This window comes from Panulirus ornatus, chromosome 65 (genome assembly GCF_036320965.1).
Source record: "Panulirus ornatus isolate Po-2019 chromosome 65, ASM3632096v1, whole genome shotgun sequence".
NCBI classification, from domain to species: Eukaryota; Metazoa; Arthropoda; class Malacostraca; order Decapoda; family Palinuridae; genus Panulirus; species Panulirus ornatus.
In genome coordinates this window covers 15713913-15735179 of record NC_092288.1, presented here as the reverse complement: position 1 = coordinate 15735179, position 21267 = coordinate 15713913, and the positions used below count along the sequence as shown (strand labels likewise).

Genomic DNA, 21267 nt, shown 5'->3' with positions numbered 1-21267 from the left:
CGCTTCAGAAGCAGCTTTTTGCACGACAGATGGAGGGTAGAGTTCCAGTAACCTGGTATCAGGAGCGGGAGAAAGTGGAAAGCGACATATGAGGTGGAAGCCATGAAAAGCAGGATTAAACGTAAAAACATAGTGCGGACAATCCAAATCAGAAGCGTTGGCCTTGATCTCAACCTCTCATACTATCTTTCTCAAACTTTCATTGAAGAGACTAGTGGCAGCATAGGAGATATATGGGTAGCAGAGGAGATCCGTTGTGAAGAAGTGAAGTGAAGTAGAGGTAGCAGAGGAGATCCGTTGAAGTGAAGAGGAAAGGAGAGTGATGGCGGCTGCCGGAGGACAAGTCCTGCAGGGACAGTGGACCACGTGGGAGGACAGAGAAACTAGAAAGCAGCCTTGGCCTGGGATCTGGTCAGTGGAGCCACTAGTTCTGTGTTTCCCTGTCGGAGGACCTAACACGTCCTCTCAGCACTCCACAGCTTGTGAAAGTGGAAGAAAAAAAGATAACAGTTTACAGATGTATCAAGGGCTGTGTAGTTCGGTGAGGTACAAGTTAAGTGACTACCATGTCACACCGAATGAATGAATGTATAAATGACGACATGATCAAGTATCTTCTAAGATAAAGAAGTTCTTAGAAAATTACATAGTTACTTATTCAGCGCCATGGACCCCAGGGCACAAATTAGCACCTATCAGATTTCTGAAGAGAAGCGAGAAACACAGCAGAATTATGGAGAAAGGCCATAAGGAGTTCTGGCTGTAGGTAGAGTGCCTGGTGTAAGGGCCACCGGTGGCCTTCCTTCTGGAAACTGCAATAAACATTCTGAAACCAGACACAGTGAGATGGTCAGACACAGTGAAATGGTCAGAGTGGTCACAAAGAGAGCAGGAGTGAAGATGAAATGACAGTACCTTGGGAGAAGGATGTAACAACAGCTCATGATTTTGAACTAATTGATGACACAGAGTTGGTTTTAAGTGTGTCAGTCGGAAGATTAAGGGTAGAATTGTTGCCTCTCGATGGTAATAGGATGCAGATTTGTTTCAGAATTACTAAGCAGCTCTCTTGACAGGCTAAGTGACGAGTAAAGGAGTGAAAGACCTAAAGATGCAACCACAAAGACTGCAAGCAGAGCTACAGTTTGCATCTCATAGATATATACCTTCCTGTGTCAGAGTCAAGGTAGGACCCCAGTAGCTGGAGTTGGTGACTGAATATCAAGTCGCCGTTGGTACTGCAGCCTTCTTCAGAGAGGTCATATAGTGGGTCAAGGGTTAGAACCTCCTGGTGCAGGTCCCTCGGCTGAAGATTTGGCTGCTGGGAGTGTAGGGTGCACAGAGGCGTTTTGCTCTTCATGTACTAATATATGATTACACCAGGTGAACATATAGTACAGTCACAAGTGCGGTGGTTGCAACCCGCTGTGGTACTTCAAATTACTTTCAGTAAGATCTAAAAGAACCCGAATTTATTGAGTGTATTGGAAGACTTTACTGGCGTTCTTTTGCCACACTCAAACATAATAGAACTGCTATCTATTGTTTAAATAAAGTAAACTGGTAAATATACATCCACTAATATTTGAATGAAAAATGATAATGATCACTTACTGCCATAGCAAAATACAAAGAAGGCAAGGTGATATATTGTGCAGAAAATCAAAACTATTGAGAAGTAATCATTTTCATCAGCTTTAGTCTAATTACGTTTCGTTACTGGTGCAATTATACTGTAGCTTCCGGGGAAAGATAAGTAATCCATGGCATTACAAAGGCCTCTAAAATTCCTGGTTAAACCCGAACAATACATTCTGGTGCTCGAATTATCGTAGGCCTATACACATTATTCGTGTACCATATTTGTTTCATTTTTCCACTAATTTGATTATTCCATTTCCGTCTTGGCAACTGTGTTGATCTCAAGTCTTGCTGTATCAGTTACCCTTAGGAAAAACGTTTTCTCTAAAGGCTCTGTCAGTAACTGTTTAGGGAGACTAGTGTTATTGATTCATGGTAAAGTGTATGTATTACCATCAAGAGGAAAATTGCATGTATACCTCAAACAATCTTCCTGGATAGAATTAAGAGCCCTCTAAACAGTTTTAACATTTACAGGTGAGTGAATGAATTGCAAGAATAAAAAAATCTGACGATTATACAACACACCTCAGCACTATCTACCGCGTCACCAGAATAACTTCAAACCGCTTAATATAACACTGACCCTCAGCTAACACTCTCTAGGAGTCTAGACAACGAAGGACCCAAAACATGCTACAGAATTCCGTTTACTGTCAAATCATCATACTTCATGAATGGCAGAGAAGATATGTTATATGTTCTACAAATTAATGGCCTTTCCAGATGTTATCTAAACTAGACTATATGTAATCGACGTTATCTATGACATCGACAGCTCGTTACATGAAAGGCTTAACTGTTACTCTTTTTTCATATATATATATATATATATATATATATATATATATTTTCTTTCTTTCTTTTCTTTCATACTATTCGCCATTTCCCGCGTTAGCAAGGTAGCGTTAAGAACAGAGGACTGGGCCTCTGAGGGAATATCCTCACCTAGCCTCATTCTCTGTTCCTTCTTTTGGAAAATTTAAAAAAAAAAAAAAAATGAGAGGGGAGGATTTCCAGCCCCCCGCTCCCTCCCCTTTTAGTCGCCTTCTACGACACGCAGGGAATACGTGGGAAGTATTCTTTCTCCCCTATCCCCAGTTTATGAAAAGCATAAGTTCAGCACAATCTAGTTTTCTAAACACATGACTAAAAAGGTAAATTTTCACATTCTACCTCTACTGAGATATTGCTGAATCAATGTGCTTAACTACATCCAGTACAACATTTTACTCAAGCCTATCTATCAATCATCTTTTCGTCCATTCCCATTTACATGGGGTAGGTCAGGTGTATAACAATAATATATATATATATATATATATATATATATATATATATATATATATCGTTTTTTCTTATGTTGTAGCCCACTGGTGCAACAATTGCTTGCAGTTCTTTTTATAGACAATATGACGTTAGGGTTGGTTTATTATCCAAGCATATTATTAATCCCTTGCATCAGAAAATAAAATGTTTTAGCTACATTTTTCAGGAGAAACACAAGCTCTGTTATCTTTTCATTAACTACCTACAAACCTACATTAATTGAGTTAATTTTTTGATTATGTAATTTTTTTGTCTAAGTAGGATTAAGTTTCGTAGGTTCTGTAAGTAATGTTCATAACTATATTTCAGTGTAAGCAACTTTCAGATGTTCTCTTCACTGTACAACAATATTGTTGAGTTGCCGTAGGGTGTACAGTATCAATTTAGGCAGTGGGTGGATTTATGGAGTTGAAATGGAAGCATGCGGGTGTGAACAGTCAGTACAGGGTCGGATCAGGCTTATGGGGGACCCAAGGCAAATATTATAGGTCAGGCCTTTTTCTAAGGCCGGAATAAGATTGCTGGGGTAGGGATACATATTCATAAAGTCTTCATTATCCGAGAGAAGATGTTTGTTTCCAAACTTAAAGTACAACAGCCGAACAAAAACAACGAATAACTATGATATTATGATTCGAAAAATAATGCACTTGGAAATTTTGGAAACTACAAAGGCATGTACAAGCACAAAAAAAAAGTACAGGCATTTGATAAAATGGATATTAGGTGACAAAAGAAAGAGCTCTGCATGAAGCAAAATTACTACTAAAGTTATAAAAGGGAAACAGACAGCATAAACTGGATCCTTTCTTGGCTGTTGACATTGGAGATTAGAAACAGAGTTAAAGAAAAAAAAAAACCATAAGCTTTAGTGTTAACTATGGACGCGCACATGTAAGTCGTGGACTGGAAGATAAGAATTTGTCAAGTTTATTTCTAAACGTACCCATGGTATACCTTTTAATCACCCTTATTGGTAAATCATTCCTTATGCTAACAATCATGTTGAAGAAAAAGTACTTTGCCTCATTCGAAGTAATGTTATTGGCCACGAATTTGCGTCTAATGTTACAAATGAAACTGGTGTGAAAGGATTTGATAATTCTGATTTCCTTTACCAATTAGAATTAGAAACATGTATAGAAAAGCTACAAAAACTTTTAAAGGAAAAGTTGTCATGTGGTTGACATCAGTTCCAGATGAAGAAAACGTTGATGACTGTGTATTATGTCATTTAGTGCTGAGACGAATAGTCTTATTAATCAAGCAAGAAGTGCTGTGAGCGCTTTGCCATAGCCCCTGCCATTTTGGCCATTTTCGTCGTCTGCACTCGTAAGCAGGTGGTTACTATCTAGTTTATCAAGTAGCCGACCAAAACATGACACAATTCTCATGGTGGGAACCCACCAATGACTCGTAAAGAACGAGGATTAATTTCTTGCGCACAAATTGGAATGCTTAACCTATAAAGCCTAAAATCTCGTTCACGCGTTACGATCCCAGCCGCCTTCGGTTACTTCGGTGGATCTCGACCCCTTTAACACATTTACCCAAGCTTATACCCTGAGATAACTTAAGGTTGATGACAAAGCTATGCAGACGCCGCTACCTCTAGATAAAAAAAGTCGAGAGCGATATCTCTCGATACCAAACCCAAATTTATATCATTTCAGTAAATAAACAGGTCAGGATCACTAATACACTTGAAGCAATCAACAAAGTATACTGCAAGTAATAACAAAATACAAATTATGTTTCGAACACATGGTAGAAGCTACGGAGGACTAGCCACCGAAACATTTATTCTAATTAGATCTGAAATTTACATATAAACACAGCTCTCTTTCCATCTATAAATAATGCCTATACCCTTATCCTTTGATATAAGAATTGATTATGACAAATGACATAAGGGCAAATACAACCTGACTATATAGAGAGAGAGACCAATGCTTACGCATCTAGTTACCTAGCCAGGAACGAGGACAGCTCAAATGTGCGTGTTTATACAGAAAAGTAATAACTATATTCTTTTACAATACTTTGATGATAATCTATATAACAAATGTAATGTCAGTGACATAATAAAAGAATAAATTTACATAATTCATCGAATCTGTAACAGAAGACGTAATAGTATATTTAGGGATACTACCCAAAACAAAAAACATTTCTTTTGAAGGTATTTAAAGAATAGGAAATACATAACACTACACCCTGCTTACGTGCTATGCAGGAAGTCACGGTACATTATTAAACTTACGCTACGTCTTTTTTGCCAATCACGTTGAGTGGCTCAACAGATTCGATATAGTAGATTTCTTTCTTCGTTTTCTCTGTTGGTATGTAAAACTTTGTCTTGATTTATAACAAAACATTTGTCCCCTGTGAGCCCAGCATATCAGTCTGCCTACGTCGGCTTGTAGCTGTAGACGTTTAATTTAAAGTTAATGTCGTCTGTGAGTATTGATACCTTACAGAACAATCCATTTTCAGTGTTATTAATGTACATGGAGAAGAAAAACTGGTCTCAGTTTTGATCCCTGCGGCACACCAGTTGTCTCAAAGTCCATTCTGAGTCTTGACTTAATAGCTACTCAGTGTTTATTATCATTAAACTAATTTTCAAATCAAATTACAGGATTCTATCCTTCAGAGGGACATGGCCATTTGTAATATCCAACCTGTTGCTTCATAACGGGATAAGTCTTCTGTAAGTAAATTATAAAGTTGCATTTTAGTACAAGATCAGTTTCATATTTTCCCTCAGTTCGGACCTGTGCAGTATTTCGGAGTGAGGAAGCAATAGCCTTGTTTAACTTGTATAGTGCTGAAACGCAGTTCCTCGCTAAATTTCTATCTAAAAAATAATTCGTTTCCCTCTGTTTAAATTCAAAACCACAATTCAAACCTGTAATAACGTAACCATGTTGGGACATAACCATATCCTCTGCTCTGTCCTGGATACATTACATAGTCAACATGACAAACTCTGATTCCCAATAGCTGGGAGTGATATGTAGGTGCCATCATCATTTTCCTTGTTAGCAGCCATGTTATAACCACAGGGGTTTTATTTGCCCACGTATGAAATAGTCCTCACACTTATTAGGTGGTTCATCCTTTACCTCTTTGTTAACTAGAGTGGAATTAAAGCCTCTCATCTCATTGATTCTCCTGGTTCACTTCTCTTCATCCTTCTCTTTCCATGCGCAGCGATGATACTACTGCTCTCTCTCTCTCTCTCTCTCTCTCTCTCTCTCTCTCTCTCTCTCTCTCTCTCTCTCTCTCTCTCTCTCTCTCTCTTTCTATTCTGTAGGTATCATTTTGGCCATTCTTCTCGTGAGCTGTCTACATGTGCCCACCCCCGAGGACCCATGGTACACGTTTGGCTGCTACCACGACCAATGAGAGGAGGGGGTTGCTGGGGGGTACATCGTTCCTGGGCCGGGAAGAAGGGGATGGGGGTCCAAAAGGGGGACCGGGAAATTCCTGGGATCTCAGAAAATGCTTGCATATATCGAAGACTAGCAATAACATTTTGTTTGCGCCTACATAATCAAAGTATTCTTAAAGCATATGGCATAAAACCGTAGAGGATAAAAACAGGGTGACTAATGAAGAAGAGATGAGGACCCCCCCAAAAAAAAACGTACCCCCTGAGAAAATTCCTCTCAGAGGCCCTTGCTGTTGCTTCCCACAGTTTCTGTGTGGAGACTGGCCACACGAGGATTGGTTTTTATGATGTTGCATTTCCCCCTCGAACAACCAGTCTTTAGAATTCCCTTCCTTTTGTCTTTCCCTTATCCTTGAATAAACACGTACTGAGCCCCGCTCAATATCTTTCTTTTCTTTTTCCTTTCACACCAAGATGGCATTGACTGGGACATATTTTGCCCGTGCCATGTAAGCCACTAAAAAAAAATCTACAGCATAGAGTATGTATCACCAGTTTGGTCACTCCAACTGAAGAAAGTTGCCAATCTGACCACAAAAAGTTCAACATAGGGCAAAAATGACCATATCTGAAATAAAATGGCGAGAAGTGAGGACCTGATTATTGCTTCCAATCTTCTGAATTGTTCTGACAGTGTTGATAGCGAACAGTTCCTCGAAATCATCACTGAAAAATCAGAGTACACAGTAAGGAACTAACCAATAACGAAGTGAGAAAACATGCATTTTTCCATAGCAATTGAATAGTGGACGAAATAAAGTGAGCTGTGAATTTAGACATGTCAAGAAATTTATGACAGCAGAAATTCTAAGATGTGGGACGCAAGGAGTGTAGAGTTCCATCCCAGTGGTGTACAAATGCATAATTAGGGATGGGTGATTAATCTGAAACACAGAGCACTTACCATAATCTAAATCTTAGCTTACGATTATCAACCGACTTATTTGCAGTGAAATCCTTGAGTAGAGCATTCTATTAATCGCACTGACTGTGATTTGTATTAATACATTCGTGAAAAATCCTAATGTATGTCTCATTAAACTAAAGAAAAAAATCACTCATGTTGCCTCATATATATGGGTTCTAAATGGTTCTATTTATAGAAAAACACATGAAAATTTCATGAGTGGCAACGGTCATGCGCTTGCATGTCGTGGCGAAACTACAAGAACGTTGAGTGTGATGCAAGGCCGAGGTGGGAGGGTCCACCGCGATCAATAGACTTTTGGGAACGGAGCCAGAGACCGGGACTATTTTCACATGCCTGAGGCGCCGTGCTCCCAGGTCCACCTCCCTTGGGCTCGGTTCCTTTTTAAGGAAATATTTTTCAATGTGTAATTATGATGTACTTGAAAAGACGCTCTAATGAGCTTCTGTAGAATGAAAATGCGAAGGAATCAGTTTGTTAAGAACACTTGTCAACGTAACCTTGATAGCACACTTCCTTGAGGTTGCCTAGACAACAGTTGATTGATACTTTGACAGTATATGGTTTTAGTTGCCCTAAAAACAGACGTTGCCAATTAGCGTCAGGTGTTGTATTGCAAGTTTCTACAGCAGTTCTTTAGTTCATGTTCTTACCGTGACGACACAGTAATTACCCAATTGATAGTATTTGTATGCATATGGGGATGGATGGAGCTATACACTCGTGGGACCCCACTTCGTATCTTAACTGTTTTATTACACTGGTTTTTGAATTTTCTAATGTTAGTTACATTTACTTTTTCATGTCCATAACCTGTTTCGCGTACCAACAACTCTGCTGTTGTTGCTTCTTCACCCCCCTTCGTGCACTTTTCTTCCCTGAGCTTCTATTTATACCTTCTTCAAGAAACTCTTCTGGCTCTAAGTACCTGCTCTGCCTTACATCGCAGTGGAAACTTGGAAATTAAGATGCGCTTGTATAATCTCTACATGTCCTTCCTTTTTTCCAATGTTGGCAGGTTGAAGGCTTCTTTCCCCTCTGTAACTTATTTGATTCTGTTACCACTTCTAATGGGTTTCTCTGGACCTCTACTTCTAGCAGATATGTAGTATATACCAACTTGCGTCGAACGTACTATGCTGTATGTACTTATTTTCCCAGAGCATCTAAATGTCGTAATTACTTTGTAAACTAGCACATGCTTTTCTTTTCTTCATTTTGTCATATTCCTTAGACATTTCAGTACCTCTTTCATCCTGACACCACTGATACTTATCCTCTGCGAGTTGTTGACCCAAATTCGAGCAGCTTCGCGAATAATGTTGACAATTGAAAATCCTTTACTTTAATTGGTGTTCGCGTATTGACAGTGCCACACCAGTGCCACAATGATTATATGATAGATGGTAGTATATTTGTTAGTAACATTCAGTTGTCTGCAGTGGTTACTTAGACAACATAATGTAGTTAGTTACCTTGTCTACTGAATTTGAATCATCTTTTCCAGTTGCATATTCAATCTTGTCAAATATTGTATCGTAATTGAATTTACGATTTACTCTCTCTTTCAGCTGTGTCATTGTCAAACACCTGTCAATGTGATGTTAATTTTGATTGACTCTAATTTCCTATCAGCTTCCTAGCCGTGAAAGAAAACATTTGTGGCGTTGCAGTGGAGCATATTAATATTTTTCCTGTCGCTCTTTGCCGACGAATTATGCTTGTCTGCGGTTAAGAATGATTGCATTAGGTTACCATTACGGCAATATAATGTTTACTGTCCCTGCAAATGGGTCAATGGCCTATCATGCTTTATGCGAGTAGACGAGTTTAGTTTTTCAATGTTTTTCCGTCAGTCACTGCTGAATGGTCATTTCTCTAGAAATGTTCGATTGTCGTTTAGCTTAATTGTCATGAGAATTGTTTTCGCGAGGGGTTTATATGTATAATTAGGAATGTTATATATGTTAAATCCGTGAAGTGTGACGTCAGAGGTGAGGGGCGGCTCAGGTCACGGGGCCAGCGGAGGAGCCTGGGTCATGTGAAAATTGAGCTTCCCAGGTCCATGGGCTCAGATCTGCCGGACTGGAGCCTAGATAACCGTTCATTTTCTATTTTTATACGTTATCAGTGAAGGAACACCGTATCAGTTAATATGAAAATATATCTAGTGGAAATCTGGCTCTAAGTGTATATTTGAAGACTTTTTGCATGAACGAATCGCAACTTCACAAGGACAAAATGTCAACAAAGTGGTGGTGTGTCAGTGTCGCCAGTCAATAGATATTTTACGTGTTTCCACCGACCATCTTGACCTCTACAAAGCTCTCACACAAGATGACGGGGTCACATCGAGTTGTTCTTCTCGCCTGTGGGTCATTTAACCCCCCAACAAATATGCATCTCCGAATGTTCGGTGAGTGAGTTCGGCTGCACTGCGATAATGGCTCCTTCACCGGCTTCTTCTCAGAGTGTTATTTTCCTTGATTGATGACTCCTTTTCCCTGTTTGTAATTGATTTTGCTAGAAGCTTCAGTTAGGGGAAAGCAGCTTAAAGTCTTGCTGTGTGAATGGGAAAGAAAATGCCTACTGATCTGAGCAAGGCGATGGATGGAGGGTTAAGTGTTTTTGACACATCCTAAACATATGGATGAGAAAGACCATAATAGAAATGAACAAGTCTTACCATAGTCTTAGTTGTGGTAAAGCAGTAATAGTGACTAGAAAATCATTTAGTATATGAGGAGGTAGCTATTGCTATGACTAGGAAAAGTATGCTGCAAATAGGACTGATAGGTTAATAAGGCTTCCAAATGGCTAGAGTATTAGGAAGCCTGGGTCACAGATCACTTTTAATGGTGTACATTTTTCATTAGGGTTTTTTTTTTTGGAAAAGTCACTCATTGTATTGTTTACTTAATAGACATATCACCTTGCCAAAAGTGTGATGGTAAGCAGTTTATAGTTATACATTAAGATCATTAATGTTTTTCGATTTATTCATATCTAAAGAGAAAAGTTGTTGGAGTTATTGAGACATAGGGAGAATTTTAGTATAGGTTACCCACTTTATTTTCTGTATGGAATTATATGAAACCATATTAACACACTCCATACAGTAAGTAGAATTGTTTTAGAGGGGCATAGTATTTTTTGGAATTATTATTTTCATTTTGTGATAAATAGTTCAATAGTGGGGAGGGCTATGAAGGTCAGGGAAAATGTGATGTTGAAAATGTAAAGTCAGTGAAACGTTTGGGAATCAAGAGAGACTATGGGAACCTCACCAAACTTCTTGTAACTGCTGATATTTACCTTCATGTGGATGTCAGTTGAGTATGTGAATTTTTTAGTCCACATCAACACACACTTGCTGGGAATTATATCTGCTTGTTTGGACACAAATACAGATTCATTCATGAACAGCACTTTGCTTGATCATGTTGCTGTATGTTGCAGATGAGAATAGCAATTTAGTTTGGATTATGAAAATGAAATTTTTTGGGGGGGGCTGCTTGGGGAAGTTTTATGAAGTTTCTTCTATTTATACTGGTAAACCCTAATTCTTCTTTTCATAAGAGCCCTTATTTGTGTTTCTCTACAGGGACAAATCCCATTGATAATGCATTATGGAGTATATGATAACACTATATTTTGACCGTAATACTGAAGTTTGAGTATGAACATCAGCTGCTAGTGGAAGTTTGATGAGGTTTTCACAGGTTCTTTTTATCGCTAGACATTTCAGTAACCTTTAACTTCATGTTTACCATGATCTTGTTAGCCCTCCCCCACTGTTAATGTGATTATTATCACATAATAAAGAATAATGCTCTATATTATTCTCTGCCCAGTTGTCACTTGTACTGAGTGTATTGCATTGTTATCAATTTCACTGACTAGACTGGTGGTGCTTCACTGAAATTTTTAAGATTCCTAATGAAATGTACAGGATTTTGATAATTGAAAAAAGTGAATTTTAATTTGTTAGACTGGATAATGATAGATGCTGATCAAGTATGTTAATGATACAGTAAAAATATTTTATCAGTATGGATGAAATTCGTTTGTAGGAGGGTTTTAGACATGCAGTATCCTTATATAAAGTTTAGTCGCGGAAGGGTAAAATTGGATGTTGCCTTAAAGTTGAAATATTTTTTTGTGCAAACATAGAATTGACACAAAAGACAATATCAACACCCCAAAAAAATCTCATCTAACATGACTTAGTAATTTGAAGACAAAAAGTTTTAGTAATTTGAACAAACAATGAAAAGTATTAGTAATTTAAACAAGATATTTTATCAGTATGGATGAAAATCATTTGTAAGGTAGGAAGGTTTTAGACATGCAGCATTCTTGTATAAAGTTTAGTCATGGAAGGGTAAAATTAGACAGCGCTTTAAAGTTGAAAGCATTTGTTTGTGCAAACATAGAATTAACACAGAAGACAATATCAGCACCCAAAAAAATCTCATTTAACATGACAGTGATTTGAAGACAAAAAGTTTTAGTGATTTGAACAATGAAAAGTATTAGTAATTTGAACATGAGATAAAAAGTCTTAGCTTAAAGAGAAAATATAGTTCAGCATCACCAAATATAAGCTTGTAAAACCTTTCTTATTGCTTCCAGTACATGTACTAATTGTAAGTCTAGCTCAGCTTTCAAATGCAATTGTTCAGTATAATTTCAAAACACTTCTCTTTAATAGGCACTTTGCTTCATCTTGGGTCTAGGATTTTTTCATCCATCTTGTAGCTTTATCATACTGAGAGTAATAGCTGTTTTGATGTATAGGTAATTCTGATAAGTATTTTGAACAAGTAAGGATTGAAGGTTGCTACCTTATGAGAAACTCAGAAGAGCAATTCATGCTAGTGTTTGTTTCTCAGTTCCATACTTGAATCTGTTACCATAAGAGTACTTTTGACAGTTTTTAATGCATAAAAAGCCTGCGAGTGGTAGCGAGGCTAGAAAAGTGTATATATCTCTTTTGAATAAATGAAGATATCTATAGATTTTAAGTGTATTAGATACATTTTTGTTATTGAAGATTTTGTTTATTGTCTTTATTAAAATTGGAAATACCCACATCAGCCAGCAGACAGCAAAACACTCCATATAGATGATAAGCAGTATTGTAGTTCATTTCTACCTCTTAGGAAAGTTATGGGATGTTTTCTAAAGTTCTGTAGATTTTCAGATATGTTTCACCATTTTTCCATTTGTTAACCCCATATTGTCCCTAATGTAGAAAGCCTTTCCTGCTCTTGAGTTTTTATTGTCTTGTGATAGGAAAATTGAGAGTAGCAATGATCATCTGTAAGTTTTAGTTCATTCTTGTTACAGTACACTAACACTGGAAAGCAATGTAAATAACATTCCATAGTCTCACTCATGCCACTAATGTCAACAGTAACCAGTTAGATTAAGATTTTGATTCATTTTAGTTAAAACAGTTCAGCTCAACTTACACTAGTATGATCTTATCAAACTAAGTGATTTCATTTTGCATTTTCCTCTCCAAACTTAAGAATTATATTTTTTAAGGATGCTTTGTGATTGCAACACCTTTACTCACTAATTATCTATTTTCTGTTACCACTTTATTATTGGATTTATTGACTGTCAGGAGAAGAAGTTCTTGTGATAATTAAGAAATGGACAAATATCTACATAGCTTTTTATTATTTGATTTACAGTTGTTGATTTTACACTAAACAATAAATATCTGATGATAGATACTTAGATACTGTTCAGAATTGAATGTTATATGTACAGCAAAATGTGTTACGAAATATTAACAATATACAGGTTGTGTTTCTCATGCGAAATGCCTAGGACCAGAAGTGTTTGGGATTTTGGAATATTTGTATACACGTAGAAATATCTTGGGGTTGGGACCCAAGTTTAAACACAAAATTTATTTATGTTTTCAATAATTTTCTGCATGAAACAAAGTTTGTGCAACACCGGACAGTCAGAAAGCTAAGGTGTCATAACATCAGTGGCCTATGTGGACAACCTGTGTTTGTTTGGCATCACCTTCATTCTTGATCTGAGTTCATATGCTTCTGATAAGCAGTAATTTTCTTACACTTATTCACACATAAGTACTTAACAGTAAAAGAATATAAAATCCCATTAATACAGTGAAAAAATAATGTGTTTAGGATAGCTAAGCAGCACAGTAGCATTAGTAGAATACCTGTATCAGCTGTTAAATAATAACACCAAAAAACAACTGCAGGTTTTCAGTTTCCAGCTACAGTGCTGTGTTTTGAATAAAAGGTTACAGTACACTGTATTTTATTTTTTAAGTTTTATTTGAGATGTAAAAACAAGCATATAATTTACAGTAACTACAGGTAGCTGTAACTGTAATGAAAACAGATAACAGTCTCTGCGATAATGTTGCTGGTCATGTTACGCTCAAACATGGCATTTTATGTGGAGATGAATTCAGCTTTCACATGAAAATGATGTTTTCCACTTACCAAACAAAACTTGATCTTTGCTTACAAAAGAAGATAAATGCAGCAACAAATACTAGAACTACATATGGCATGAGAAACTTGAGCGGGAGGGTACATAAGAGTTGACATCGTGAGAAGAAACATCGGAAGTTGAGGGATCAGGAAGTGGGTCCTCTAGGGTTGAGGAGGCATTCTGCTGGATGGCTTTTTTAAGTATTTCCTCCAGAGCCATCTGCCTCATTAACAATTGTTTTTATCTTAAAAGTCTGTCTGAATACAAACTGACATGATTTCTTGTTCTTCAATAAGTCCATCACACATTCTTCACACATCTTCATCTCTCTATTATCATGTTCACCTTGATTCAGACCCATTTCAGCTATTTCACTATCGGTTAGGGAATGAACAACTGGAGCCTCATTAACTGCAGGCCTTTTTGACATGTTTCAACAATATCTTTGTACCACAAAGCAGAGAACAAGCAAAAAACACAGTGAGTAATGCACGTAGGTCTTGCGGTGGCGATGGTTTGTAACAAACTAGTACTAACACAGCATCAGAACTCAGCATCCATGGGTAAGTGAGGTGTGGTGTGGAATTTTCCATGTTGCCACTCAAAAAGTTTATGATTTTGAAGCATTTGAATTTTGAATTAGGTATGCTCAACCTGTATCACTATCATGGTGTTCAAGAAATTATTCTACTTTACAATCCATCGTGGTTTTCTCTGATCAACTGAGCCATGTACGATGGGGTGACCAGTAGTACAATTTCTTGAAATGGAACTCAGTTCTCCAATTAAGTCCACTGGATTTTTTGTGTCATTCTCAGGTTGATTCAGATTGAGCATCCCTAATCAGAAAATCCAAAATCAGAAACTTTTTTGAGTGGCAACATGGTTACATGTGGAAAATTTCCAAACCTAACCTCTCCCATGTTGGGTTCTGACGCTGTGTTGGCACCAGTATGTTACAAACCATCATCACCGCCAGACCTACTTGCATCCATCATATTTGTAGCAGTACAAACAAATAAGATTTTGGGTGGTTGGGATAATGATAGCTTCTGATCATCAAATTTGGACATATTAGGAGCCTGTGAGGAGTGATTTTAGATAGGATATTGGAGAAGACTCAATCTTCAAGTAGAGCAGAGAAAAATTAAAGTGGAGGATGAAACTAGGTAGTAGGGTATATGATAGGTACATTAAAATGGCCAGTGTGCCAAGATTTAAAAGCCAAAGTGTTGAATCAACATATAAGTGTCTATGATTCACATTCTCAATACCTATGGTTGTTTAAACAGCCCTTTTTTCATATTACAAATATTGCTGTAATTTGTCATACTAGGTAGAACAACTTTTACTGTGTGGTCTGGATTGCAAGGGTATAAGAATCTTCACAAAATGGCAAGGGCTATGAAGATCAGAGAAAATAAGGGGTTGATAATAGCATATTTTATACAGATATGAAAGCCAAACCTAGAACAGCCTAAAAACTCATTTTGTACTGGCACACATTTATCACTTATGTGAATACCTGGCTGACACCAAGCAAAAACTTGCTGAATTATTGTGCCCATTGAGGAAAATTATTCTTAGATGGCAATGCTTGAAAAGCATATGCACTGAATTGAAATTGGCCACATAGCACACTGAAGTCCCATCTTTTTGTCATTTATCACAAAATTGATTTGTTTGCTGTAAACAGACTAATGTGACATGTTGAACATCTGATGGTGAAAGTTATGCTTGTGTTGCCAAAGTATGGCAATTATTAGTCTTTAACCCTTTGGTCTTGTAATGAATTTCCTGCTGTATTTCTGGTGTCAATTCTTCAGCATAATTTGATAATAGTATTAGGTCCTTTTTTATTGCTTGTTTATAAAGTCAAACTATGAAGTTTTCATATCTGGCATTAGTATTTCTTAGGAATAACATCTGATGGCTGGAGAGGTGGGAAAAGAAGATAAATTACAAAAGTATTTATGGACGATGCTTGCAGAATGATAAATTTCAAGTACAACAGATTTCTTGCTTCATACATTCATAATGATGAGCAAATTGTAAAGGATTTGATAAAGATTAGATAGCAGGATTTAAATGTGCTAAGCAGCACCTCATTGCCAACTTTTAAGCACGTCAAGAATTTTTTATATCATTTCGTATATCTGGTGATTGGGAATACCTGGTTTAAAAAGCGAGATATACATAAGTATACGTATGTAAGTAGGAGAGATGGCCAGAGAGCATTATTGGATTACGTGTTAATTGACAGGTGCGCAAAAGAGAGACTTTTGGATGTTAATGTGCTAAGAGGTGCAACTGGAGGGATGTCTGATCATTATCTTGTGGAGGCTAAGGTGAAGATTTGTATGGGTTTTCAGAAAAGAAGAGTGAATATTGGGGTGAAGAGGGTGGTGAGAGTAAGTGAGCTTGGGAAGGAGACTTGTGTGAGGAAGTACCAGGAGAGACTGAGTACAGAATGGAAAAAGGTGAGAACAATGGAAGTAAGGGGAGTGGGGGAGGAATGGGATGTATTTAGGGAATCAGTGATGGATTGCGCAAAAGATGCTTGTGGCATGAGAAGAGTGGGAGGTGGGTTGATTAGAAAGGGTAATGAGTGGTGGGATGAAGAAGTAAGATTATTAGTGAAAGAGAAGAGAGAGGCATTTGGGCAATTTTTGCAGGGAAAAAATGCAATTGAGTGGGAGATGTATAAAAGAAAGAGACAGGAGGTCAAGAGAAAGGTGCAAGAGGTGAAAAAGAGGGCAAATGAGAGTTGGGGTGAGAGAGTATCATTAAATTTTAGGGAGAATAAAAAGATGTTCTGGAAGGAGGTAAATAAAGTGCGTAAGACAAGGGAGCAAATGGGAACTTCAGTGAAGGGTGCAAATGGGGAGGTGATAACAAGTAGTGGTGATGTGAGAAGGAGATGAGCGAGTATTTTGAAGGTTTGTTGAATGTGTTTGATGATAGAGGGGCAGATATAGGGTGTTTTGGTCGAGGTGGTGTGCAAAGTGAGAGGGTTAGGGAAAATGATTTGGTAAACAGAGAAGAGGTAGTAAAAGCTGTGCGGAAGATGAAAGCCGGCAAGGCAGCAGGTTTGAATGGTATTGTAGTGGCATTTAGTAAAAAGGGGGGTGACTGTATTATTGACTGGTTGGTAAGGTTATTTAATGTATGTATGACTCATGGTGAGGTGCCTGAGGATTGACGGAATGCGTGCATAATGCCATTGTATAAAGGCAAAGGGGATAAGAGTGAGTGCTCAAATTACAGAGGTATAAGTTTGTTGAGTATTCCTGGTAAATTATATGGGAGGGTATTGATTGAGAGGGTGAAGGCATGTACAGAGCATCAGATTGGGGAAGAGCAGTGTGGTTTCAGAAGTGGTAGAGGATGTGTGGATCAGGTGTTTGCTTTGAAGAATGTATGTGAGAAATACTTAGAAAAGCAAATGGATTTGTATGTGGCGTTTATGGATCTGGAGAAGGCATATGATAGAGTTGATAGAGATGCTCTGTGGAAGGTATTAAGAATATATGGTGTGGGAGGCAAGTTGTTAGAAGCAGTGAAAAGTTTTTATCGAGGATGTAAGGCATGTGTACGTGTAGGAAGAGAGGAAAGTGATTGGTTCTCAGTGAATGTAGGTTTGCGACAGGGGTGTGTGATGTCTCCATGGTTGTTTGATTTGTTTATGGATGGGGTTGTTAGGGAGGTGAATGCAAGAGTTTTGGAAAGAGGGGCAAGTATGAAGTCTGTTGTGGATGAGAGAGCTTGGGAAGTGAGTCAGTTGTTCGCTGATGATACAGCGCTGGTGGCTGATTCATGTGAGAAACTGCAGAAGCTGGTGACTGAGTTTGGTAAAGTGTGTGAAAGAAGAAAGTTAAGAGTAAATGTGAATAGGAGCAAGGTAATTTGGTACAGTAGGGTTGAAGGTCAAGTCAATTGGGAGGTAAGTTTGAATGGAGAAAAACTGGAGGAAGTAAAGTGTTTTAGATATCTGGGAGTGGATCTGGCAGCGGATGGAACCATGGAAGCGGAAGTGGATCATAGGGTGGGGGAGGGGGCGAAAATCCTGGGACCTTGAAGAATGTGTGGAAGTCGAGAACATTATCTCGGAAAGCAAAAATGGGTATGTTTGAAGGAATAGTGGTTCCAGCAATGTTGTATGGTTGCGAGGCGTGGGCTATGGATAGAGTTGTGCGCAGGAGGATGGATGTGCTGGAAATGAGATGTTTGAGGACAATGTGTGGTGTGAGGTGGTTTGATCGAGTAAGTAACGTTAGGGTAAGAGAGATGTGTGGAAATAAAAAGAGCGTGGTTGAGAGAGCAGAAGAGGGTGTTTCGAAATGGTTTGGACACATGGAGAGAATGGGTGAGGAAAGATTGACCAAGAGGATATATGTGTCGGAGGTGGAGGGAACGAGGAGAAGTGGGAGACCAAATTGGAGGTGGAAAGATGGAGTGAAAAAGATTTTGTGTGATCGGGGCCTGAACATGCAGGAGGGTGAAAGGAGGGCAAGGAATAGAGTGAATTGGATCGATGTGGTATACCGGGGTTGACGTGCTATTAGTGGATTGAATCAGGGCATGTGAAGCGTCTGGGGGTAAACCATGGAAAGCTGTGTAGGTATGTATATTTGCGTGTGTGGACGTATGTATTTACATGTGTATGGGGGTGGGTTGGGCCATTTCTTTTGTCTGTTTCCTTGCGCTACCTCGCAAACGCGGGAGACAGCGACAAAGAAAAAAAAAATATCTATTTATACATGGTGATAACGCACACTCATAATGATGAATAAACTATTAAGGGTGTAAAAGAATTTAAAAGAAACAAGTGTATGTAAGGAATGAAAAGCAGTCTGATGCCTGCCAGCTCGTTTATAAACACTTGCCAAAAACATCATATATTCCCATTACATGTTCATAGTTACCTCAACTATTGTTAAGAAAGAAGTAAATAAACCACTATATGGGTAGCAGCCATCAGCTCACTAAGTCTTTATGTATGTTTCATCTAGCCACCACATGTGGCAGCACTTTATGGGACCTTTGCATCATTTCCTGGTTGGGGGAGGGTTGGCAGAGTGCTTAGGACATGCAAACTGTTTTTGACAGTTGTGGACCATAGTGTTATTTGGTGGCAACAAGGAATGACATGTAGTAAGTCTATAGTTGTAATGGCAGCCAAGTCATTGATGGGTGGTAAAGTTTGATTATTTCCTGAACACCAATGCATCTATGGCAAAAAGGGTCAGAGGAATAAGCAAATGACCCACAGAAGCTGTATGTGTACACACTGGAACAAAAACTTCAACCTAAGCATAATAGAGTCTCCATAACTAGTGAACTCCAGTGTTGCTTCTTAGCCTTTGGTGCCTCAATGGGCCACTGGCAGAGAGCAGCTTGAGTGCAGTGTTTGCCAAGACTCCAGCTGAATGTTCCTACTGACTACTTCTGCCTCATGCTTCAGCCTAAGTGTTTCTTCTTACTCCTATCTACATTTCTTAACATTTTGCCTAATTGTTCCTTCTTACTACTACTATCTGCTGCTCCTACCATTTTGTGTAAAGGCAGGGCTAGCGTATAGTCCTCACCACAGGAAAATCAAGGTTATGAAGAATGAGCTGTGTGAATTAAGTGTTGTTAAGTGCTATGTATGACAATGAGAGATTGTATGTTTGTGGACAGAATGCCAGTACTCCAGGTGTGGATGAGGCAAAAAGAAAAGAAGCTTGTTCTTATTTTTCATCAGGAAGATATAGGAGCCAAAATCAAAATGAATGTAAATACTTGCCAGGGCAGTACCCATGAAAAAATGTTTTAATCGTAAAAGACTAAAGAAGGATGCTCTTGTCAGACTTCCACTTTTTAGTTTAGGAACTTTGAAAATAGAAGTTATGAGAGAGGGTTATCCTCATGTGACTCATAAAAACAAGTTATGAGAGAGGGTTATTCTCATGTGACTCACACTGCAGTTAGTTTCATTTTCCAAGGGAGTTGTGAAATTTATCAACCAATTTGAACCTAAGCAGTAAACAAGGATATTTTTTAATGACTCCTCTCATTTGGAAACATTGAATACCAAAAACATAGTCAGGCAACTAAGGTTTTAGCATGCTGATAGACCGTTCTATAGCAAACGTCCATCTTATTTGAAAGATAAGTTTGTAAGTGTTAATGACTTAAGTAAATGTGATACAGGTTTGAATTTATTGTACCCCATTGCCTTGATGCCAAAGGTACAACTTGTTTTATCACCATGCTTTTAAAGACTGGAACATACAGCCAGAAGCTAATAAAGCATTAGGCATTCTCCATAGGTACAAGACTGCTGTTAAGGCCCATACAGTGAATCAGTATAGAATTGATTAACTGTGTATTCATGCAGTCAGTTATTGATATAATGCTGCCATTTGAAATAATGGGATACTGTGATATGTGATTATGTATTGCATATCTTTCTCTTTAAAATTGCATGATTATTTATTATGTTAGGTATGCTGCCATTTGAAATAGTGTAGCAGTCTGGTGACAGATTGCCATATTTTTTCATTTTTTTAAGAATTTAACCCTGATGGGACATTCATCAAGCATTAGCAACATATCCCTTACTGTTACAGTGATAGCAGACAGTATTGTGCAGTTTAGTCTTATCACAACTAAACCTGTGGTTACCTGTCCAGTGCACTGGGCAGGATGCATAAGAGCTTATCACAGAGGGGTTTGAACATTTATTGAAGTGAACATTAGAGTCTTCCATCTCCTTAGAACCACTCATGTGAGTCATAAGTGAGATCAACTAACTGTGTATTTTGTCAGCAAATCCTATAGAATCATAATGTTTCACCATAGTGCTTATAGACAAACAGTTTGTCCGAAAAGCAAGAAATTGCTGTCCTCAAAATTGAGGTAAGTTAAGATGAGCAGAGTTCAAAGTCCAGGTATTGTGTGATGTGTTTACATTTTTCATATTCGGTGAGTGACCTTGCATCCCCATTTTCAAAAGATATATAATTTCTTGCCTCCTGAATGAGGGGTCACATTAAGTTGTTGCCTGGTCATGTGAGATTTTGTTGAGAGAAAATTTTCTACTTTCCCTAGTGAATCTCATTGTCCAGAGAACTCTGGAATTGAAACCTTCAGCTTGTAAGTGGTGGCATCATGGGAGGCGGTTTTAAAGGACAGGTGAAGGGACGATGAGAGATGTTTCTGTGGATGATGATTTAGTCTTTGGCTCAATGAAATTACTAGAAATGAGCTTATCTGGATGAACATTTAAGTCAGAACTATTACAGAAGAATCCTAAGTGAGTAGGCTATCCTCTGTCTGCAATTAAATTACTGTCAACATCTGTAGTTGGGGCAATTAATGAGTCTGTTTTCTGTTGATGCTGACACGAGACTTATTTCTTAGGATAAAAAGAAGT

The 21267-nt window shown here is 38.1% G+C and overlaps 2 protein-coding genes across 2 annotated transcripts in view; both read left to right on the top strand.

Moving 5' to 3' along the window:
- The window catches only part of LOC139746557 (prenylcysteine oxidase 1-like), a 631496-nt gene that overhangs the window by 519884 nt on the left and 90345 nt on the right, over positions 1 to 21267 (top strand). The window lies entirely within an intron of this gene.
- The window catches only part of Nmnat (nicotinamide mononucleotide adenylyltransferase), a 217627-nt gene continuing 205640 nt past the window's right edge, over positions 9281 to 21267 (top strand). Inside the window, exons 1-3 of the mRNA XM_071657919.1 lie at positions 9281 to 9771; positions 16069 to 16098; positions 19978 to 19994. Coding sequence (XP_071514020.1) covers positions 9693 to 9771; positions 16069 to 16098; positions 19978 to 19994 — 126 coding nt within the window. The 5' untranslated portion in view covers positions 9281 to 9692. The remainder of the gene's footprint in view (positions 9772 to 16068; positions 16099 to 19977; positions 19995 to 21267) is intronic.